This window comes from Melozone crissalis, unplaced genomic scaffold (genome assembly GCF_028551555.1).
Source record: "Melozone crissalis strain CALT ecotype California unplaced genomic scaffold, PUWL_Pcris_2 ptg000004l_1, whole genome shotgun sequence".
Classification (NCBI taxonomy): domain Eukaryota; kingdom Metazoa; phylum Chordata; class Aves; order Passeriformes; family Passerellidae; genus Melozone; species Melozone crissalis.
Window position 1 is genome coordinate 7,036,482 of NW_026535782.1, and position 25,004 is coordinate 7,061,485.

General features: G+C 39.9%; 1 protein-coding gene across 1 annotated transcript in view; it reads left to right on the forward strand.

The window, feature by feature from the left end:
* SLC2A13 (solute carrier family 2 member 13) overlaps positions 1 to 25,004 on the forward strand; it is a 143,459-nt gene that overhangs the window by 11,365 nt on the left and 107,090 nt on the right. The window contains exons 2-3 of the mRNA XM_054272783.1: positions 16,271 to 16,430; positions 20,120 to 20,328. Coding sequence (XP_054128758.1) covers positions 16,271 to 16,430; positions 20,120 to 20,328 — 369 coding nt within the window. The remainder of the gene's footprint in view (positions 1 to 16,270; positions 16,431 to 20,119; positions 20,329 to 25,004) is intronic.

The following is a 25,004-nucleotide window of genomic DNA, read 5'->3' on the forward strand; positions in this document are numbered from 1 at the left end:
TTTACCCCTAAAATTCAATCACTTTGAGACTATTTTGAGCTTGTACTTGTGTCTGGTTTTGTTGTGTGCGTTGATCTTGGTTAGGAGGAGAAAAAAAGCACAGATCCTTCCTCTTGTAATGATTGACTGATGTGTTCTTGGAAAAAATCACTGGTGCATTTAGCAGAAACATGGGCACACATTGAGTAGAGCATTACACAAATAATGTTAACTTCTCTTTTAGGGAGTGGGAATGTACTTTACTAAGTTCTTTGACAATTTGGATGAGAAGATACTATTTATCATAAAATCTAGCATTTTGTAGGGCACAATATTTGTTTGCACCTGTGTGGTCTGTGTGATTTCCTCTGTGCATCTTGCCATCCTGCAGGTTTAGGGCTTCACTCTGCTCCTGACCTCAGTCTGCAGGTTTTCCAGATGGGGTACACAAAATATTATCATGCTCAACAGCCTGTGTGCTTCTGAAAAAGCTGGAGCATTTCATGGTGTATTTTTTAGGTCATGCTTTGTTGTTTCACCTTCTGTTGTGTCTCTGATGGTGACTTGAGAATAAGAAGAGATGCTGTTTGTGTTTTAGCTTTGATTCTGCCTACTCTGTCTCCACCTACTCCTTCCCTTCATTCAAAAGCTGCCTGTTGGATCAGTCTGCTGGCCTCTCCCTGATTCAAAGTTAGTTGCTTTCCTGACACCCATGTAATATCTGGGCCATTAATCATTATCCTCTTAGATGTGGAGTGTTTCCTTGCACAGGAGGAAACAGTACTCCAAGCTTGTTATGCAGAGGGCAGAGAAGGCTTCTCCTCATAGCTCAAGACCAGCAGTCCTATGTCCTCTGTAATACCAATTGGATCTTTAGCAGGATCTGAGCTACCTGTTTGGAACAGTTGTGCTTAATCTATTCAGAAGCTAATTCTCAGTAATTCACCTTGTGGTGGTGAAACTTCTAAGGGACTGTGGGCATGTTTTCTGGTGTTCCTTGTCTAGAATATTAACATGTTTCTGGCTGATTTAATAGAGCCTCTGCTTATATGCTCACTTTAACCCTGAGTATGGATTTGTTTCAGATGAGTTGTTGGGGCATCAGTTTCCTTGGCAGTGTGCTGGTTGGATGAGGCTGAGCCTGGGCTGCCTGTTAGCCTGCTGCCTCAAGCTTTGGTATTCATTCTGCTTTTCTTCCTGGAGACTCTTTGTGGGATACACAGGATGGAACTGTGCTTGTGTCTTAAGTGTGATGGGGACTTCTTGTGAACTACTTTGCTGCAGTCAAACTTCAGTTTTTCAGTTCTGCTAGCTGCAATTGCTTCTTACCCTCAGGTTTCTCCAGGGGGTTTCATTTGGGCTGGGATGTAGGGAAATCAGTCCTTGCATTGGTGCACAGAAGGAGGAACTGGAAGTGTGAGTGCTAAAGCAGCACTGTTTGAACCTCAGTAATTCATCTGCCATACTTGTCTTTCCTGGCCCATGTTGGTGAGAAACAATGTCTGGTCCTGGCCTTCTAGCCACAGTGGGATGTGGGAAGGAATGCAGACATCTGGAGAGTTCCACATGTGCGGGTATGCGCAGAAAGAATTGAGTAATGAAATAAAATTCTATTGCTGAATATTTTAATTAGGAGTTGATTGTATTTTTGTGGTGAGAAAAAAGGAGATTGAAGATGGTTTTGCAAGAGGATGTTGTAAACCAAGTGTACAGATTTTCAGGATTAATGTGTTTGAAGCAGATTCTGCAGCTGTGCTCTGGAGGACAGGAGAAGATATGAAGAATGGCTTTGGGGTATGGGGCCATTCTTTCTGCTTTTAGTGGCTGATACTGCTGACAAGTAGAAATACAAACCAAAGAACACTCAGAACAACTGTGAAAAGGAGACAGAGTAAAGCAAACGCTTCTCAACCTATTATTGCTTTAGGAATACATGAAAGGTCGATCTCAAGATGACAAGCAGTAGACATTTGAAGTGCTGAAAGCACACACTGCATTGGAAGCATAGTCCATGAGGAGCTTTTCTGGCTGTTGTATTATTGCAGTAGGTTACAAGTGTTAGGGAGGAGGATTCTGTTATTAAGGAGGTTATCTTTGGTGACAGGAAGAGTAGCATTCTGCTAGAGCAGTTTATTCCCAACCTCATTGACAAAAGCCTGCCATCCACGTGTGCTTTGCAATGGGTAGTAAAATTTTATGGGGAAAATACCGTGGTTTTATTATTTTCTTACTGTATGCAAGTATAAATAATACTGACTTCGCAGGTAGGAGTGGATAGTGACTAATTCAGAGATCCAGTCACCTATGAGCTGTTTTGTGCTTCATTGTTCCTAGTGCCTTTGTTAGAAGCTATCACAACTGGTTCCATTCCTGCTCACAGTTACTTTATTAGTGCTCAGTTTAATGATTCTTCCCCAGTGGGTAATTAATTCTGCTTTCTGATGTTGCACTCTTGCAGTATTGTCAGCAGTCCCTACCTTTTGTTTTGGGAAATAAGAAAGAGGAAGTAGGGCAAAAATGTTTTAAAATGTAAAAAAGTGATTTTTACTTTTGAGTGGAAATTCAATTATATGTAGCTAGGTTTTACCATAATTGATGTTTCAATTAAATCTTATATGAAGATTTAATTAAATACTTTAATTAAAAAATCAGGTGAAATGTGATATAGGGAAAATCAAGATGGGAGATAGTAATTACTCGATAGAGTTTCTTTGGAAAGAGTCCTGTGAGGATTCAGACATCCTTCCCTGCTCTGGTCTAAGACTTTTCAGTTATCCTCAAGTATGGAAATTTCTTCATAAATTTTTCTCAGTGAGAGTGGAGAAATGCTGTAATCACAGGGCTTGCAAAGTCTGTTTTTCAGAGAGATCCTGGATTTACTTATTTTTTTCAGTGGTAGCTTGAGCATGAATCTTTTCCCTTAAAGCTTGAACCTTAAATGAGAATGTCTTGTCACTTCGAAGGAGAATGTGCCTTCATTTTTAACTATAAACTTTTCAGTCTTGAGGTTGGAACCCACTTCTAAGTGGGAGCAGGTATGAAGGAGTTAAAATTTACTACCCTCCAGTAGCTGTGCCTCAAGTGCAAAAAAGCTGGGTCACTTGTAGGCTGGCAGACAGCAAACTGAAGCAGTGGAGTATTTCATTGCCCAGCTTGTTATCTGACAGCTTACACTGATTTATTGCAGCTTGTCTAGTGCAAGTCCCAGGAAAAGCAGATTCTATCTTAGAGATACTTGCTGTATCTGTGTTAATTGGAATGGGACTGTCAGATATACTTTTAAAAATTGCAGCACCTAATTTTTCTTAAAATTTCTCATTTTCACTGTTCTCTCACTATATAGGGGCAACCCAGCAGACTGACAGGAGAATCAGTGCAGTGCCCTGAGTTGCAGAGTGGCACTTCAGATACCCATCTTTATTTCCTCTTAATCTTGAGGTTATCTAAAGTTATCAAAGTCTTGTATCACTTAATGAGATTTACCAAGAGCAATGCAGTGTTTTCCCAGCTTTCTCTGTAGGCTGACCTGGAGCTCTGCCTGAGTCCTCCCCTGCTAATGTGCCTGGAGAGTGAAAATGGGGCAGGAAGGGCTGCTCTGCAGGGGGACTCAGGAGTTGTGCTTGGTGCTGAATGAGGACGTAACAAAATGCAAAGTAAACGCTGAAGTAAAGCAACTGTTGCCAGAATTACACCTGCTGTTTGGAAAATGACTGTCCATCACAATGCATCTAGAGAATTGCTTGCTAGCTGTCAACAATTGAAAGTCGTGAGAACAACATTTCCTGGAAAGCTCTTTGGCAGTCCATTTCCCGCAAAATTTAGCAGTAATTTCTTTCCACCTACAGCATCCATCCACTCCTGGTTGGCTGAGGCTTCCTCAGCTTTTTGTCCCTTAGATGTTGGTAATGGAGTAGTTGATCTGTTCCTTTTTTCCTTTTAGCACTTGACACCACTGTCTTGCTTTTGTCCCCCTCAGGTGCAACAGCCTCATTCTTCACTTGTAGCTTCTTTTTTTTTTTTTCAATATAAGCCACTGGTGGAAGTACATACACATCAGAAGTGTTTAAGTAACCTTGTATCCCTTGACAACTTGAATATTACACCATGAGTGCTGCAGTTGTGATAGCATGGGAGAGCAGTCACAAGTCATTTCCATGTGCAAACCTGTGTGACATGAAGAAATTGGCTTATCCCTCTGCTAAGAGCACTCTAATGCAAGATCCTTGTGCTTATAGTTAAAACCCTCTCTGAGACCACCACTTTTCTTGAGAGATCTTTACCTGGGATTCCTCCATAGATGCTCTTCTATTACAGTTGCATTGCACTGGCCCTGAGCAGCTGTCATGGAATTAGTAGCAGGGAAACTCCAGATCATGAGGAGAAGGACACTAAATATCACACTTAAATATCACATATGGTATCTATATGTGATACCTTAAATATCACACTTAAATATCTATATTTTAAATAACTAGTGGCAGCTAGATATTTAAGCTGAGCTGCTTCTCTTAAAGCAAAGTGTGCAGCACTGGTTGACTTCACCCATGGGCACTGGGAAAGGCCTTGCTCTCCCTGGCATGCAAAATGTGGGTGCTACAGAGGGTACCTTGAGGAAGAGGTACTGCACTGATTTCTACCACTCCCCCCCCTCCAATACTGCAAATATTTTCCCATATGGTCAAAAAAGAGGAGTTTTATTATCTTTGCATGGATCACTTGTGTTTGTAGACACAAGCTTGGTTGTATATGAATCTGCTAGTGTAGAAGGAAACTGAGCAATTGCTGGGATTCCTATATTTTCATTTTAACTGTAGTTATACTTACATTACTGTCATGAGTGCTACTTGCATTATAAAGACATCATTGAAACTTAGATTAAAAAAATCAAGCCTTAGGCTGTAAAAGGCTTACATGGCTTTTGTTTATTTTTTGTCTTCCTGCCAGTCGTGCTGTTTTCTGCACAAGTGGATAAATGTAGCAATTCCTATAAAAATATAGTTCTGTGTGTTGAATGTTTGCAATGTATTTACCCATGGCAAGCACAAAATTACTGGGAATATACATTAGACAAACAGTATTTTTGGAATGGCTTTACTGAATGGGGAATGAAATAATTCAATGTTATTTTTTCTCTAAAATGTTCTTTTGTTTCTCTAAAACACTAAATTTGCAATGAGATTAGTCTTTCTAGTTTTTTTTTTAAATAATTGCAAGTTATTGGTAAGAAAATGGGTGGTTCTGCTAGTCTTCATCTGAAACTTCATGTTTAGAGACAGTTGCTATACTTGAAACCCAGTGAAACCTAAAGCAAGTTACAGAGAAGTAAACCAGTTTCACTTGAAGAAAGAGGCACTGTTAAAAACAATTTAGATCTTAGCTGAAGAGTATAACTATAGCTTTCAGGTATAACCTGAAGGTATGCTTTTGGCTGAGTTCAGCTTCCAAAGCTTGTTCATGTTTATGTATATGTCACTTCCCTTAGAATTCTTGTAAGTTGGTTCAAGTATCACTATAGTAGAATTAGGGAAAAAATGGATTATAAGCAAAAGTGTAAAGCCAGAAAGAAACATTTTTTTGGTATAGCTTTCAGACCATTACCCTTGTCCTCTGAAAATAAAATTTCTCTGCACAGAAAATACATGCTGATCCTTGAAGCATTCAGCCATTTTTCTGAGGTTTTTGATGTGCGATTGATTTTTTTCAACCATGTAAATATTGTGTTTATAATTCTGACTTTCTGGCATATATGGGCCATGCAGATGAGCCCTGATGAATCTTTCTGGGTCACTATAAAACCACATTTCCCTGCTAGAAATTGCAGTTTGTGTGGCTGAGTCAGCAGAAAGAGCCAGATTGGCACCCCCAGCCTCTCAGTTAGTGCTTATGGTGATGTGTGCCTCAGCACAGTTCTGTGCCAGCCACCAGATCCAAGGCCTCCAGGGGCCAGTGGGGAGCTGGGATGGGGATGCTCATCCAGATGAGCCTTGCTGGATGGGAGCAGCCACTGGATGGGGAAACAATTCCTTGTCTGTGCCTGGGGCTGCCTCAGGACCTGAGCACGTTCACCTGCTGGTTCTTGCTGGCTGTGAGCAGCACAAGCAGTGCAGTCTGCTGGGGCTAGAGAATGTCTGCAGAAAAGCACTGCTTATCTCAATTAGTATTTATTTAAACTGAAACCACTCTTGAGGTAGATCAAGTAGTGCTTGACTTAGGTGTTTATACAGGCTGTCATAAAGGAAACTACTATGTTGTATTCGTAATTTTCAAGTGAAAATTAAAAAAAATGCTCTTATTTTCTCAAGTGAGAAGTTTTTGCCATGTAAAAATAAGTGTTGAGTGGTATAAACATCTAGGCTGCTTTGCTCTTTCACAATGAAAGTCTGCATCTTACAATGCAGTTACAGTTTTTTTTGCAAATAGTTCTTGATCAAAATAAATTCTGAAACAGAACAAATTAGAACTTTTTCCTAGATGCTTTTGATAGCTTTTACTCACTTCTAGGGTTGATTGTTATTCTGCTATTGCTATAATGATTCAAAAATGCATTTCTTCATGATTTCTTGTATCTTTCTGAAATGGAATCCCACAGATATGAGCTACAGGCACAGATTCCCAGTATGGCATTCTCAGTGGGATACTCAGGAAAACTCAGGCAGCTGGGTGAGGTCTGGCTGGGATTTTCCCATCTTGGATTAATAGGAACAGATGGTAGCCATAAAATGACTGAACACAGGTAACTAATTCCAGCTTGCTGAGAAGTGTAAAACTGACATCTGTAGTGCTAGGTGTGGTCATAGGCTTGGACAGTTGCAAAGAACTTTGCTTCACATTTTCTGGATAATTATCTTGATTATTTTGCCTCTTAAATAATTAAAGTTAATTGGGTTAACTAAATCCCACTCTCTGATTTTGTCACTCAAGATAAATTTCCTCTTAACATGTTTGTTTTGGGTTTTTAAAAATTATTATAGCCTTGAATAATCTCAACATAATTTTGAATAGAAAAAGCTATTTGTTTAGGGATAGCTTCTTCCCAAAATGAGCTGTTCCACAGGTAGTGCTAATGTTGTGTTGAATAGGACCCCACAGATGAAGTGGTTCTAACATTTGGATCATAGAATAGCCTCAGTATTTTTTAAATTACTGCCTGTTTGCTGTTAAAGATTACTACATTATTTTTGTAACTCCTAAACTGTTTTCTTTTAATAAACTGAGTAAACGAAGCTTTATTTTAATAAACTTTCACTTTCACACTGTAGCCTGTAGGTGGTTCTTGTCTGTCTTCCCTGAAGTGTCAAGGCTCAGTTGTTTCCATTTCATAACCAGAAAATTATTAAAATACTTAAAATATTCCTTGACTTTAAGAATTTCAATGTAGAAAAACCAGAACTGTGATAAATAGTCCCTCCTTGATTGTGCTTTGTTGAATATTCATGTCTCTTTTCTATGTGTGATTATCCTAGGCTGTTCTTCTGAGGTGCTGTCCTGGAGATGCCAGAAAAAGGCCTTAACACTTTAATTATGGAGGAATTGTATTCTGTGTTGGCATGGTAATTTTGTTATGAGCTGGATTTACTTCTGTATCTTTTGAACAAGGGAGAGCTTGAAACTTGAAATTACTCTTGTGGAAAGGTAATGCTCTCATCTTGGGGCATTGCATTTACTCTATGACAGTTGTGGTGGTTTTTACTGGACACAATTTGAGGTTTTCTCGAGTGAAGAAGGATTTTGTGGTTTTGACCTATGCTGATAGCACAAAACAGTAAAAAAAACCTTCTTGTGGTCATCAGAAAGAATTATTTATTCAGGCTCATTAAGATATGATTGTGCTGTAAATCTAAGACAATATCAACTAGTGAGGAGCTTTATTTGCATTTCTTCAGATTGCTCTGGTCCTTGACTCCTTCACAGTTGGATGCCACATAGCAACATTGGGTTTTGGTTATAATTACAATGTTGCTCACACAGATTTGGGCTGGTAGCTAGGTGGGATGTAAAGGTCTGTAATTACTTTGTCTATTAGGTATTCAACAGTACAGGCTTTGATGAGCCAGCTCTCTACAATTCAGTGAATTAGTGTTAAAATACCAGACTTGAATGAAGGCTGCTGATGTTGAAACCCATTCTAGAAGAGATGCGCCTCAGTCTGTCCATTACTGTGATCTATGTTCTCTTGTGGTTTTGGTGCTGCTGTTTGTCCCTCTGCCCTTGTGCATTTCAGTGCTTTCCTGTAGCCAAGTACAGTTGTGCTGCAGCTAAGAAATTGACTTCTACTAATCTGACATAGGGAAGATACTAAATGGGGCGGTGTGCTTCCAGTCATCCTTGAAATAACTTTCAGTAACCAGTTATAAACTGCTGATAATGTCTTTACTGGATATGTGCAGTGGGTGGGAAGCCAAGGTATTGGAGAGGACTTGAGCTTTCACTGATACTCACCCTCAAGTACAAGCTGTGCAATGAATAATTTAACTTTATCTGCTAGAGAGATGGTTAGTGTACTAGAACAGCATTCAAATGCACTGCTTTCTCAAGTATTTCCTATTAGCATGTTTAATGAGGCACTCTGTTATCCCCTCAGGTTGACTGTCATTACTGAAAGCTGAAGTGTTAACTGTAACAGCACAAAAGGACTCTATGAGACTATAAAAAGGCTTAATTTCTGATTAGGTAGAGCAATATAATTGTAATATGTTGTGGAGCTGTCTGTAGAATAGGAGGTGGTGATTGTTGACCGCTCCTGTATGTGTGTTTGTGAAAACTGTCTTTTAAAATAAGTATCCTTTGCAGTTAAAATATATCCCTTACATCAGCAATGGATTTATTTTCTCCACAAACTATTTAAATAGATTCTTCTTTGATGGTAAAGATTATACAGTTATTGTAGAACTTTTCAATTCTTTCAGGAAGTTAACCAGCATGTTGCCCCTGTCCTCCTGAGTTCTGCTACTCAGATGTGAACAGTGTTCTAAAATTATCAGTTGGCAAGAACTCTGGTTTTGTCAGAGTAAAGCAAAAACCTTAAAGTATAATTTTGTGGGAACACAACTGAAAGAAAATACTTGATGAAAGTCTTTTTCTCTATATAATGTGACATACTTCGGGGATCAATCCTAGTTCCAAGGCACTAAATTCAGATTGCATGTCCAGTATCCAAGATGTAGGGTGTTTACCAGATTTCTTGCGAAGTTGCTGTGAGAAAACGTTAACTCAGCTGTAGACTGCAAGTTTCCCCTTGTCACCTTAGGAGTTTGCTGTTTTTTATACTCCCATTGCACCCCCACTGAAAGCTCACCTTGACTTTGTATTCAAATTTTCTTGTAGCATAGCAGCCTCTGCTAATATTTAATTCCTAATTCTCTTTGCCATAAATTTGCTTCTTCATCAGGTTGCCCCCATAAATCCCCTGTCTGTGGAATCACTTGCTGCTTGAAATCGTTACCATTAACACAAACCATTATGGGATGCTTCTTAATTAAGTGAATTTTAAAATTGGCAGCATTAAAGTTGAACATTTGAATGAAAATTTGCTCTTTCAAGGTATGTGAAATATTTTACCTTGGTTAACTACTTCAGTGCAGCTTTATATGTTAGTGAAGGATGTTCTGAATGGAAACATTTTAGTTTATGCCTGTTCATTTGGAGCTCTTAACAACACAATTTTTTGTAATAAGCTGCGTATGTTCTTTGTTTTTAATACAGATTAATTGCTGAGTTGCTGTGCTCTGTGAAATAGGATCAGAGATTTCTTTGCACTTTTTTTATGGTTATTTCACATTTTAGTTTTGGTTTCCACCTGGACAGTCTGGAGTCCCATGGTGGTTCAGGTTATTCCATTGTCATAACCAGTCCTGCCTGGGGGCTGGTACAGTCATCTGGTGTCATTGTGAACTGTTTAAAGGAGATAAGTGGTACAAACCCCTTGAGAGGCAGGTGGATATTGTTCTAGCTGGTTGTATTCCCTGGTTTGCTTGGCTTTCATGCAAAAGGTCAGCACAAGCTAGACAGGAGGGACAGAACCATGCTACAAAGAGACATCAGCTCCTGCATGTGCCTCCTTAGCACTTCTAGTTAACATCAGTCCTCTTTATTACTAAGCATGAAAGACTAATTGAATTGCAGTAACAACAAACCCTTCCCTGTGTTTTTGCTGCTCCTGACACTGGTTATTGGCTGATGCCAGTGAAAAGACTGACACATTTCTGCTACCTTATAGCTCTTTTATTGTGCTAGCAGTGAAAGTGCATCTCATTCAATATCCTGTCTCCAGCTTTTGTTGCTCATCTGTTCTTGTGACGCACCTTCCCTCCTGTTGGCAAGAGACATGACAGGAGTGTGGTGAAAGTCCTGATCTGGACAGGGTACATTTGTATCTGTCTGATCTTGCACAAAGAAGTCTTTAAAATGATTCAATTTCCTTAGTATTAATGCTCAAATGCATTTTACAAACAATAACTTGGATTCCATTTTTAGTCTTTGTGTTTTCTACTGTAATCTCATTTCTTAAAATATAATTCTAATTGTCATAGGAACTCACCTTCATTGACCTTTTTATTTCTCTTGTCAGTAGATTTGTTTACTTAGTTTCTGAACTTTTAAATGAATTCTTTATGATGCTTACATGTTCATACTGGAAATACCTTTCTGGATGATAAGGTGCCTCTAAGATGTCTTTTCACACCTCTGGTCTATTGATTGCCTTAAAATTGAGCTGTGTAAGGACTTGTGTCTGCTTTCTACTGGTAAGTCTGGAGATTATAGTAGGAGCCCTAGTAATTAGTCTCCTAAGTGATTTTAGGAGTGGAAAAACATTTAATATGATCATTTCAGCCCATTGTGTCATCTGATGTTTCCTGTAGAATAATTAGATGCATCTTCTGGTCGAAATTTAAGGAACCTTCTGTTATGTTTTTCCTAAGCTTTATCCTTTAATGAGGTCAGAAAGTTCATGCCTTGGTTACTCAAGTGGATAAAGACTGGACTTCTCAGCTCTCTTTTTTCATATTTCATAGCTGTGGTGCACAATGTAGAGCTTCAGGCTTCTCTGACAGATTTCCAGCTAATTATTTTCGTTTTCTATTTCTCATGTCTTGTCACTTATCAGCTCTACTAGTTAGGTAGTAACATACTTGCCTGCAGCAAGAATCTTTTATTTGGTGTGAGCAATTTAACAGTGAGAGCATATTAGAAAATGTCACCCAAGTGTAAATGAAAGCATTCTCATATGAAGGATTAAGGAAAGATTCCCTTGCAGCTATATTGTTTTGCTAAGAAAGCTGTTCTTTGTTTTCAATTTTCTTTAATATCTGGCTATAAAAATAATTACATAACAAATACTGATTATGTATTTTAGAGATTTTTATACTTGACTAATACTTAATGCACTGCTTCTGACTATGCCTTTTCAGAAGAACTTATTCTCCTGTGTTCTAGTGTCTTAAATGGAAATCAGAAGGAAGTCTGGAGAACATAGATGGATTCTAAGGCAACTAAAAGGAAATGAGTAATGCAATTAACACTCGAGAATCTAAAATATTATTTCTTTAAAGTCATATGATTTTTTTCTCTTATTTTCATCAGTTTTAGAATAGCCATTTTTTCACTCCTTGTGTTTTTTCAAGAAGAACTTTGCTTTTGTGTATGAGTGCTTGCTGCGTGACAATCAGATAAACTGGGAAGGCTTTCCTAATTGCCTCCTCCTGTTCCCTGAAACCTCCTGCTGTACTCTCTCAGACTCAGAGTAGCAAAGCATATGTTTTGATATTGAAATGATAATTGAAAATATGTAACAAATGTGTCTTTGAATTGAGATTTTTGCTTGAATGTTTTGAACCTGTAGGTTTTGGGACACACGGTAGAGGAAGTAAGATCTAAATAGAGATCCACAAAGGCTGTTTTAGACAGCAACGTTGTGAACACATTTCTCAGGGCAAGAAAGCTGGTGGAAGCTGCAGAAATACAGAGTCATTTTGGTTGGACATCCATTTTGAGATGGTCAAGGCCTAACTGGGCATGGTTCTGGGCAGCCTGCTCTAGCTGCCCCTGCTTGAACACCAGTTAGACTAGGTGATCTTCAAATGTTTCTAGCAAATCTGTGTGATTTTGAGCTAATACCCTTAGATCTTCTGCTATTTATTGCAGGTTTGATAATAAATAATTTCAGCTATTAGTGCCAGCTGAATAGCTGATATCACTGGCTAGCTTGTGACAGGACTTGTGTCACAGGGGTGTGCAAGCTTCCATTTCTCGTTTTTTTCCTGTAGTCGTCAACTTGTGAGAAGAATGCTGCAGAAACAATAAATCTGTTGTCATGATGCCTCTTGTTCAAGACTTTTTACAAATACATGTTAACTTTCCATCCATCCCGTGGAAATACCATCCCTGTGTTATGTAACACGCTTTACTTTCACCTGTGAGAGGGGCAAGTGCTGTAGATGTGGCTGCCAGGGTTCTGACAGTGTCTCAGGGCTGGTGGTGTGCTCACAACATCAGTGAGAGCTGCTGGTCTGAAAAATGGTGTGGCTCTGCTTTGTGGATGTCTGAGAGGCATTTTTGGCTGTCATGCTTAGAACAAGATTCCTCTGCAGGTCCTGGTAGAATCAGTCTTCATTAAGAGTTGAAAGGTAGCTTTTTTACAAAGCCTGTATTGGTTTTGGTCGTGCACATCTTTCTAACTGCTTTCTAGTAAAAACCACATAGAGATGTTGCCATCTTCTCAAGTTAACTTCACTGCATGATTATGGGTGTCAAAGATAGATGTTAACATATGTGGGGGGATCGAGTGTAAGAAAATAAAGACAGTGCAGAAGGTAATCTCACACCAGAGGAGTTGCAGCTGTACCAATCACCAAAGATTAGGAACAGGCCTGCCCTTAATAGGCCACAGCTGTGTCCACTAACAAGATGAGTGCTACAAAAGAGTGGGTCAGCTGGGTGAGGAGAGAGTTGGAGCCTGTTGGTTGTGCTGTGAAGAGAGTTGGAGGCTGTTGGCTGAGCTGTGAAGGAGTTGGTGCTGTGAGGAGCTGTACATGAGAAATCACCAAGAAGGTATGGGACTTTAGCAATAAGATGACAACAAACATACGGTCCCAAGGATCCTATGGGAAGATGGCCACACCACAGTGGGGGAACAACCTGGGCATTGGGGTGACATGCCCAAGGCAAGGGGATGGCTGGGGAGCAGGAGGGCCCAGCCTCACCAGGCCAGGGCTGCCACAGCTGTAGGGCCCTGCCCCTCTGCTCCAGTGGCAGCTGCTGCCTTGGATGGGTCCTCAGTGGCTTTTGTTTGCAGCAAGTGGCCACACACCTTTGCTTTCCCAAAAAGGATTTGCTGTTATATGTGTGCAGTCTCTATCACTTTAATCATCATTATTTCAAATACTGACATGAAATATGGAAGAGAAACATCCCTAATGGTGAGCTGGGCTTGAAAATTCAGTTCTCTGTCAAATACACAAAGGACTTTTTGAATGCTTCTTTCCATGATGCATTCTTGTTGGCTTTGAAAATTGGTAAATTGGTTGAATAAATTTTTAATGCTCTTTTTTTTCCCCTGACATTTTCATTTGGGTTTTTTATTCTGTGCTGGTTGCTCAGTTGATAAGAGAAGGAAGCATTGGCATGTCCTGGGAGGCCCTGCTGGGAACTGGGTTATCATGCTGAGAGGCTGCTGTGAGTGTTTACCTATCACAACAAAAGATCTTCTCATGCCATTTTATTATTGAATGATCTGTATTCCTCGCTTGAGCTTTTGGAGGCTCCCAGCAGTCCTGTCAGGCTAACCTTGCTGCAAAAGATGATTTTTTGCTCTTAGTTTGGCAAGTCAGCCAGGCTAGCCAAAGCCTCTGCCATCCCATGATGAATCCCTTCTGCTGTGACACAAGCCAGGAACCATAGCTGTGCTTCAAGAGCCATGTGCTTGCTTTTAGGTGACCCCATTTCCTGCTGGGGCTGTGGCACTGGCCTGTGCTTCTGTGGGGCTGCCTGGATGGAGCTGGTGGAGCTGCCCCAGGCTGGAAGATGTATTGTGTCTGATGGTGCTTGGCTGTGCTCAGGTTGTATCTCAGCTGACTTCAGTCAAAATATGGTTTTGGCTGACTGCTGCCAATGTACTTCTAGTTTTAACTACAAAAGAAATCACTGCTGCTTGTCAGTGTTGGTTCTTGTAATGAAATAGGGATTTCAACCACCAAGGCATGTGCTGCACCCAGCTGTGCTCTTTGTACACTGTTGAACTCTATTTTTACAGTTTGTGTGTGTTCCTTGTGGACATTTCTGTCTTTTGCACAAATGACTCATTGCCTAGTTAGTAGGAAATACTGCCAGTGTTAAGACAGAATGAAAAGCAGCTGTGGTTTAGTGTTAGTCCTTGTTTCCTTATGGTGATAGAGTTTTTTGCATTGAATCATAGAATGGCTTGGGTTGGAAGGAAGTTTAATGATCATCCAGTTCCAATCTCTCTGCATGGGCAGGGAGGCCACTCTAGATCAGGTTGCTCAGGGTCTAGCCAACCTGTACTTGAAATAACACACGGAATATTTTTAAACTAAGTTAAGAAACAATTTGTTCTATAAAAGTAATGAAATTACACAATAAAAATAACAATAATGCTTAGCTTTGGTTTTGTTTCTGGCTGTGGAAACCATGGTAAAGTTCTTTTTAAATAGAGTTTTGTGAACACCTGATGTCTTCGGTTAGCCCCTTTGACTTATGTGTGCTTACTTGGATTATAGCATCTCTTTCTTTCAAAACTATAGTTATATCTATCCTTTTATTTAATTTCATTGTACGTGCAGAGTGAATTGAAGAAATTTATTCTTTGTATCATTACATCAAACCTTGAAATTCCAGTACAGCTGCTAGCAACTATTTGCTTTTTGAATGCTTCTAGAGTTTGTTAGTTCTATTTTTGTTGTTTTCATCCCTTGAAAGTCAGAAATCAAATTTGTCCAGGTTATTCCATTTAAGTGTGTGCTGATTTCACCTTGACTAGAGCTAATTTTGTAAGCAAAAAATCCTAAGTTTAAATCCAAAATATAGCCCTGGCTGCTATGAAGAATAATAACTCTACTCCAGCTGAAACCAGCACATTCTCCACCCCTTATTCCATCTAGGTGCTGTTGTCATCTTATTGCAAAAGTTCCCATACCTTCTTGGTGATTGCTTGTGGGCAGCTCCTGACAGCACTGACACCTTCTTCTAAGCACAGCCAACAGACTTCAAGTCTCTCCTCACCCACCTAACCCTACTGTTTTGTAGCACTCATCTTCATTGGACACAGCTGTGGCCTGTTAAGGGCAGCCTGTTCCTAATCTTTGGTGATTGGTACAGCTGCAACTCCTCAGGGGTGAGGCTGCCTTCTGCATTATCTTTATTTTCCTACATTCTATCCTGCCACAGATGCAGTGCATTCTTATTAACCATGAACCCCCTGCCCATTCTTTGATATAATACACAGATATCATTCCAATAGTCCATGGACCACCCCTGTGAAATGTCTGTAAAGAGCCCATAAATGTCCATTGAGTTCCTTTAGTCCATGACTTGGGGCTCCATCTGTTGGGATGGTCACTCAGGGCAGGAGAGGAGGTGTTTTCTGTGGAGTTACTGGGCACCACAGCCAGCTCAGTTTGGGTCACTGCTTGTCATGCCAGCCTTGGTCAGCAGCTCAGCCCTGTGTAGCTGCTTGCTCACTCCCTGCTGGAAGGGTGAGTGAGGGAGAGAATCGGAAGAGTAAAAGTGAGAAAACTCATGGATTGGAATAAAGACAGTTGAGTAGGTATAGCAAAAGCCACACACATGAGCAAAGCAAGGAACTCATTCACCACTTCCCATGAGCAAGAAGGTGTTGAGCCATTTGCAGGAGAGCAGGGCTACATCATGTGTTACAGCTGTTGGGGAAGACAGCCTCCACAAACTCTGAATGTCCCCCCTTCCCTCCTTTTCCCCTGGCTCTGTATGTTGAGCATGATGCCATGTAGTCTGGGATATCCCTTGGATTGATTGGGGTCAGCTGTCCTCCTGTGTCCTCTCACAACTACTTGTGTGCCCCCAGCCTTGCTGCTGGGGTGGGGTGAGAGGCAGAACAGGCCTTGACTCTGTGTAAGGAATAAAGAAAACATCCCTGAACAGTTAACACCGTTTCCAGTACAAATATAAAACATAGCCCTGTACTAGCTACCATGAAGAAAACGAACTCTGTCTCAGCCAAACCCAAAATAGTATTTTATGATGAAAAAGCAATGTAGTATCTCTTTTGCTTTTATAACTGTAACTGAATTTATTCCTGTAGGTGTAGCATCTATGACTGTGCCAGTGTACATCGCAGAAGTGGCTCCACCACACTTACGAGGCAGATTAGTCACCATTAACACTCTCTTCATCACTGGAGGGCAGTTCTTCGCCAGCGTTGTCGATGGAATCTTCAGCTACCTCGCCAAGGATGGATGGAGGTTTGTGAGCCTAATAATTCTTGTTGGTAAAACAGAATTTGCATAGAAAGTGGTAAAACTGTGTTCTAAAATGGAACTTGGGTATCTTGCCAAAATAGATCCCTACTGCTTCTGCTTAAGCTTAATATTCACAGCATGCACAGGTTTTTTGACTTTGCTAAACTTTAAAGTGGGAGAGTAATAAATATACATCACAAATGTGAATGATTGTCATGATGTTTATGAAGGTAGCTTGCCTTTTGCATTTACAATAATTGCATGCTGATTTTTCAAAAGGCAAATTTCCAATAAGTAATGTGCTGTATGTGCAAGATAGAGGTGAAGTTTGAATATTCTTAATCTGAGCAGTGGTAATCTATCAGAAGGATATGGAAGGATACTGTAGGATAAATTTATAGCTAAAAGCTTATGTTATAAAATAATAAAAATCTGTTTTCTGGGCTGCACAAACCCAGTTCTCTCAGCCTCTTCTGTGTCACATGCTCCAGTTGTGCAACTCATCTTAGTGATCCATTGTTATTCCTGGTTTGTGGCTTTCTCTGGTATTTGTAGTCCTAGTGCAGCACAGTGTGTGGAGTAGTGAAGAGCAATAGTTTCTGCAGCCTGCTGGCATGTGCTGGGTGACTTTTGCAGTAATGCTGTGTTTTATGCCTGTGCCAAGTACTGCTCTGCTGGATTGAATGGAGAAATAAGCTACCACCTCAGTGATGAGGTATCCAAGTATTCCAGCTGCAGTGCTGGAGCTGTTAATTGAGGATGGTGTGACGTCCTCAGCTAGTTTATTGCAACCTGAGGCTGAGCAGGGAAGAGTGCAGATGGTCTGTCACCTGAAAGGAGTGGCCAGTAAACACATGGAGATAAATCACAAATATCTGCCCCTGAGTCATTACGTAGAAGAAGGAACATCACAGCAATTATTGAATCTCTTACTGACTGAATGGCTAAGCACTGGAGTGCTGCAACAAACAATAAGGAACTTCAGTTTTTCTTGGTTCTGCTTATTCTTGGAAATGCTGGATATTAAATTAAAATAAACAAAACAAATATTTAACATGACCCTTAGGTTAGCTTTATAAACTCTGCTAATGCCATCTTAATAGTATTGCAGCAGTATGTCAGAGAAGGAGAAATGTTACAGCAGACTTATTAAATTTCATGCTGGATTTTTTCAGGTCTGCTAGACATCTGGCTTCAAACACAAAGTCTTGTAATCTATATAGGAAAGAATTATATTAGATTTCTGAAAGCTGGCTTACTGCGTGAAATGTCTAAAATTGCCTGCTTTTACTCTAAATTGATTATATCAAAATGGCTTGCTCTGAAAATTACACCAACTCTAGAACTTGCAATGGATGTTCCCTTTCAACTAAACGTTTTCCTTTTGACCTGCTCCTTTTATTCAACTTTGATCAGAATTTTGCAGATTGGAAACTAACTTCAGTGAGGGAGCTCTGTCTGTACATTTCTTTCTTGTCTTGTCTGTGATAAACAATCCAATAGAGTCCAACTGGTATGAATCAAGCTTTCAGGAGCCTTGATTGATTTTGCCTTCTAAGATGATTGCAGGCACCCCACTGCTTAGTTCTGGAGGCTCTGCTGCATTTAAGTGACTGAAGGGCTTTGGAGGAGCAGAAATTTAAGCAATAGGAGTCTGAAGGACTAAATCTGCATACTTAGATGCATGAAAACATACTTCAGCATGCACTTTGACAGGATACAGCAGTTGGTTTTAATCTCTACGAGTTTGTTTTACTCTTCATTTGAAATAGAAAAGGCTTTCTAAATGTCACTCCAATAAAGATATTGAATCTACAATTTGGTGAGCTTCAATGGTCTATGTATTTTGTACACTGCTACCAAAATGTTTGTGGAGAAGGAAAAGTGTAGAAATAAATGAGGCCATTAATTAATTAATGAATGAGAGCATTAATGAATGAGGAATGAGAACATGAGTGGATTAGTGACACTGTTAGATACATTGACTGAAGACTACTCAGCTAATAAGCCTTCCACTGACTTTATGGTTTGAATTTATTTTCTTTCTTATGCTTTTCTTTTTTAACTAATAGTGAGCTATATAATTTTTAAAGTGTTACCGAAAAAAGAGAGCTGCTAACTGAGCTCTTTCTATACCAAGTTTTGATTGTATGACCTTTGGAAATTTTGAGTGGTTTTAAGAAGAACTTGAGGGCTCAGCTGGGGGTGGGAAGACTGGTCTGCATGCACATTGTCCTGGGATGGCCATCCTCTTTGCATTGCCTTTTGGGTATTCTTTTTACCATTCTCCAGTTTTCTGTCTGTTGTACTGCCCATGTTTTTCTTCATTAAATGCCTCTAAGAAAGTATTTTTCCATTTTTACTCAAAATGCATTTGGACTTGACAAATGCATTTGGTTCATTGCCCCTAATATAAGGTTTTCAATAATAGTTATTTTCTCCTTCCTACTCAATTAGCAATCTCAGGCATGCTTTATAAAAAGATCCAGGTAAGAGGCTGCAGAGTCACTGTGAAAGCAGGTGTCCCTCCTGGGGTGTGGAGAGAGGAGCTAGAGCAGAGATTAGCAAATCTCCTTAATCTCCTGACTGATGTCAAGGTGTGAATTTGTTTATGAGTACAGGCTACCTCAGTATTCAGAGGGACTGATTTCTGGAGGTGTTTTAATGATTATATCCACTGATGTGCAACTTGTGATAACTGCAATAATGTACAGGTGACACCAGACTGTAGAAAGTCTTTAATGAAAGTGAAAAGAATCTGGGTGAAGTGTGAATGGGAAAAGGTCAGTTTTAAAAACAGAACAAAATTATACACGGTCCTGCAATTCTTTTTATCCTTTTATTGTTTTACTGAAGAAAAATAGAAATGGGGTGTGTATAGAGCAGAGCCACCCATGAAAATTGGTGGTGTGCTGATCATTGGAAGTATAACTGTGCTTTTACCAGTGGTAATTCTCTGTTGAGTAGAGAAATTGCCTTGGTGCTGTAAATAGTAACCCTTGGGCATCTAAAATGCAGTTTTTATTTAAAACCTCACACTGCATCTGACTGAAGATTTAAAAGCAGACTCTCTGTAAGATCTTGTGTAAATTGCTGCGCTGGTGAAACTAAATTTTTTCAGTGTTTTTTAAGTGTTTCTGCTTATAGTCAGGAATTTTCAAAATTAAAGTGGGCAAATGTGTCTGTTCAAAAAATTAAAATGGGCAAACTACTGACCAAATTATACATTGTTCTCCAGCTGTTTTGTTTGTTTGTTTTTAATATGTTGGTGAAACAATTAGCAGGATTTCAATCTCATCTTTGTCACCAACAGTTCTTGGTTTTCTCCATGCATTTGCTTTCTCTTTCTGTTGATTATTGTCACTGAAGGGTTTATCCATTTTCAAACTAGTGTAATATTTCAGGTTTTTTGTTTAGTCTAACTTAGTGTCCTCAGGAGCAGTGGGACTAGAGTCAGTGGTGGCAGAATAGTCACCATGTCCCTGAGATTTCCTGGAAATGAAGGAAAGATCATGTTTTCTAAAATACCTGCAGAGTATGATTCTTCCCCCCTTAACTTGCAGTGAGAAAGAATACGAGGAGTGGGAGATTTGATCTGTAAATACAGTTTGACTAGCTGTAACTGAATTTTCTCATAGTGTGTTTTTGTAGGAAAATAGTAGATATGTATCTATTTTCTGATTTATTTGCAGGTACATGCTGGGCCTGTCAGCTGTACCAGCAGTTATACAGTTTCTTGGCTTCCTGTTTCTTCCCGAAAGTCCCCGCTGGCTCATTCAGAAAGGGCAGACCCAGAGGGCACGGAGGATTCTGTCTCAAATGCGTGGCAACCAGGCCATTGATGAAGAGTATGACAGCATCAAAAACAACATTGAAGAAGAAGAAAAAGAGGTTGGAGCAGGTATGCTGAATACTTGTTGGCCACTCTGTCTATCAATGAGGAGATAAAAATCAGAAGGAATGTTGAAGTTGTAGCCTGTGGGAGCTTGATGCTTTTATTTATCTGTATCAGTTTTGCTCTTTGAAGTATTTAATGTACTGGTAGCTTTAAAATTGAAGATATTTCTAGGATCCCATGCTTTCAAATTAGGTCCTGACTTCTTAAGTGAGGGAAGAGTAAAGTTGTGTAGGTTTCTTAAGTTTATACCACCTACGCTTACATGAGAATTGATTTCAGAAAATGGATCAGTTTAAGAATGCACATCTCCAAGAGTGGAAGTAAATAAAATGAAGTTTGGTTTCTTTCATCAGTGGAAAAGGCCAAACAGACATGAGAGGTCAGAAGGTATTGTACATGGTTCAATTATCCAGCAAACTGTACTCTAGACAAGAAGCCTTTGAAAAGATGTACAAAACAAGGCCTGTAATACAGAGATTCTTTTTCTGTAAAAGCAACTTCTGAAAGTCCGTTTGATCTGTCCTCAAGAGAATAAGGCACCTAAAGCAAATCACTTTTTTCAATCTTTTGCATCTTTGTGTCATATTTGCTCAAAACTTTGTGTTCATGTATGTACTTATAAAACAAGATTACCATTTGATTAACTTTCTGTACTCTGCATATTTTTTCTTTGCTTTCTGCAAAGAAAGTGTTACCTGAGAATGTCAACTAAGGCTCTTAAGAGTTATCCTTGATAGGAAAATACTGGAGTTTCTCAGAGCTGATGGAAAGAAAAATGGATGTTACTTTAAATCTGTGTAAACTGAGATTCAGCATCTGATAATACCTATTCTCACTGCCTTATGGAGTTTTCTTTGAATCTTACAATAAATAATTATGAGTCTAGAAAAAGATATTTGACAAATAGTTGAAGAATTTTTAAAATATTCATCACTAGTGTGAAGCAGGGCTGAGGTTTTTTTTCCTCACACACAGTTTTGAGGCTTTGGATACCTTTTTCCCCAGTTCTTTAGGGCTGGGAAATGAAGTTCATTAAAGCTAATTTGTTAAAAAGATGAAGTGGGTATTCATAGAATAGCTTGGACTTAAGAATCCCGTGCTTAGGTTCTTCATTCTAATTAGGGATTGGGGTATTCACTTCTGTGGAAAACCACTAGTACTAAAGTTTAACACTTTGTAGAAATAAAAAGAATGGGCATTTGGCCTACTCAGTCCCTTGTTTTCCATCACTGGGCTATAGGGTATGACCTTGCTTGTCACTCCTAAATCTTTTGTCATGATGCTTCTTGACAATTGTGAATCAAATGTGGTGTTGTAGTGCAGTAGGATTGACTCCATTGTTAAATAAATCCTTTATATATTTGTAGCTTGGACTGGGACACTAATTGTGTCATCAATCAATGAGATCGTTGTCAGGGATGTGCAGGTCTCTTGGTTCCCCCCACACACTTCCCCAAAAACTTAATGTGTTCCTGGAGTTTACTTAAATCAATCACATTTCCTAGGAGAAAGCTTGGCTACAGACAATCAGTGTTTTGCTCTCAGGTAATCTGCAGCCTCAGAGTTGTTACCCAAGGGCACTATAAAAATGAGTAACAAGTATGTGCTGTCCCATTTGTTATAGATGCTTAGCAGACAGGCATTGGGCAGCTGTGGTCACTTTTGATTCTGATTATAACTGTACTTCATCTCATTTAACTCAAGAACTTCATTGTTATAAAGAGGTACTTTGTATGTCAGCATCAAGACATACATTGCTTTTGTTACCTTTCTGTGACTTACAGGTGGTATTTACAGGTGGTGTTAAATTGTAATTGCTTTCATTTCTGTGAGGAGTTGTTTGTGTCCCCAGTATTGAATTTTGCTTGTGTAGTGCAAAAGCAGCTTTCTGTTCATGGTTTCACTGGCAGGTTTTCAGGTATTGACAACTTAAACATGTGCATCTGCAAAGACTTTGCATTTTATTTTGCTATGGGTATATTAGTTTGGGTGGGGATTTTTTTTTTTGTTGCTTTTTTTTGGGGGGGGATATCTATATTAATGGGAAACTTTTTTTTATTACTTTCTCCTATTTGTGGCAGACAGTGTTTTAAAATGTTGGTTAATAGCAGTGGCAGATGACTGTAATTCCTATCAGACATTTTGAACCTCATTCCAGTTTCACAAAAAACTTTAATAAACCTGAAATGACAGTGTGTGTTCATGACATTCAAGGAAAGATGACTGCATTCTGAAAATCATCTGGCTTACTTTTAGGTAAAAGTGCCTTTTCCTTTGCTGTGTTTTTCTTTCTTGAGAAAGGACAGATGTTCTTTTTCATTGACTGATGCAGAAGCATCTTTGCCAGTTCCTTTGAGCATCCCTTTCTAAGTGAAACTAAGGCTGTATTTGACTCCTTCTCTGCAAGGGAGTAACACAATGTAGCCATAACATCTTCTCCAGTCCTACACTAAAGAACTGTAATGCCTTTTGGAACTGTTTCATCAACTGCTCTCATCATGGAGGAGTGAATCATATGGAAACTTCATCTGTATTGTTGAAGCTACTTTAAAGTTTGGTTTAAATGTGTGTCGTGAATCTAGAGAACTTCATTGCATTTTCCACATGGTCATCAAGCAGCGTCTGTCTTCAAAATGACAAAAATGCCTTCAGCAACAAACTTCTGCTTCAGAAGTCTTTTATACAGTTATGGGATACCTGTTGAGTGAATGATTCACATTTCTGTATCCTTTCCAATACATTTAATCAAATCAGTGCTGCTGATACTGATAAGCAGCTTACAGTTTAGCATTTTCAGATTGGCATCAGGAAAATAATGTATCTTTTTGACAAATACTTTCCTCATGACTGGTTATGCAAATGACATTTTTTCTGGCAGCTGTGGATACTGCTTTTGCATGCTCTGTTATGTACTTGCAGTGTGACTTCTGGTGCTGTACCCTTGCATTTTGAGAAGGGGAAGGGAGGGCATTGCATTCTGCAGTAACATTGCAAGACAGGTCAAATCTTGGTCATCATCTAATCATCATCTGTTAACATCAGCTCTCAGATGCTGTACTGCAAAAACAGGCTGTTGATAGGAAAATTGGAATGAGGAAGATTTTAGAAAAAGAGTGTTCCCCAAGAGTTGAGATGCAGAGTGACCTTCCACCTCAAATATGCTATGGACTCACAGATTCCCCAGTGCTTGGCTTAGGTTCTGAAGCCTCATGGAGAGAAAAGGGAGAGAATGGTCAAAGGGGTTTGCAGTTGAGAGAAAGATCAAAGACATTGCTGGGAGAGCATTCTGGCACAACTCTTCCTAGCAAAACAAGTCTGACTCACACTGCTTTGAGTTGTAGTTTTTAGTACAGTTAAGGCAGAGGTTCTGTAGTGCACCTTAGTTAAAAATAGGCAATCAAATCATAGCAGTGCAGGTAAGCACTGGCACAGGGGCTTAATTGCAGAATCAAAGATCATGGAATGGTTAGGGCTGGAAAGGACCTTAAAGATCATCTGATTTCAATCCCCCTGCCAAGGGCAGGAAACTGTCTACTTGCAGCCTCATCCAGCCTGGTCTTGAATGTCTTCAGGGATGGGAAATACAAAACCTCTCTGGGCAGCCTGATCCAGTGCCTGAACACCCCCACAGTAAATAATTTCCTCTTAATATCTAATCTAACTGTGCATTCCTTCGTCTTAAGGCCATTCCCCCCATCCTATCACTACATGCCCTTTTAAAAAGTCCTTCTCCAGCCTTCTGGTAAGCCACCCCTACCTACTGGAAGGTTGCTCTGAGAGATCTCCAGAGCCTTCTCTGCTTCAGACTGAACAGCCCCAGTTCTCTCAGTCTGTGTTTGTAGGAGAGTTGCACCTCTCTGCAGTCAGCTGATTCTCTGGATTCATTCCAGATCCACATCTGTCTTGTGTGGGGAGCCCCAGAGGTGGCTGCAGCACTCCAGGTAGGGTCTCATGAGAGCAGAGTAGAGGGGAAGAATCAGCTCCCTTGACCTGCTGGTCACAGCTCTTTGATGCAGCCCAAGATGTGGTTGGCTTTCTGGGCTGGTGGCACACACTGCTGATTCATGTCCAGCTTTTTGTCCACCAGCACTCTCAAGTCCTTTTCCCCAGGGCTGCTTTCAATCTATTGTCCACTGTGTCTTTGTGCCTGAGATTGCTGTGACCCTGTTGCAGCACCTTGCACTTGGCCTTGTTGAACTTCATGAGGTTCTCACACACCCACCTGTAAACCTGTCAGGATCCCTCTGGATGACATCCTCTTCCTCCAGAGTGTCAGCTGCACCACACAGCCTGGTGTTGTCAGCAAATTTGCTGAGGGTGCACTTGATCCCCCTGTCCATGTAGCTGTCAAAGCTGTCACCATACTGACCCCTGAGGATTGTCACTCATCACTTCTCTCCACTTGGACACTGAGCTGTTAACTGCAAGTCTCTGAGTGTGACCATCCAGCCAGTTTTTATCCACTGAGTGGTCCATCATCAAATCCATGTCACTCCAAGTTTGGGCAAGGCTGTGATGCAGGACCCCATCAAATGCTTTACACAAGGGGGATGATATTTTTTGCTCTTCCCTTATCCACACTGCTGTAACCCCATCCTAGAAGTCCACCAGATTTGTTAGGCTGTGGATATAGATGAAGTAACTTGTGCTCTTAAGCAAATTAAAGTATGGGATTCGTA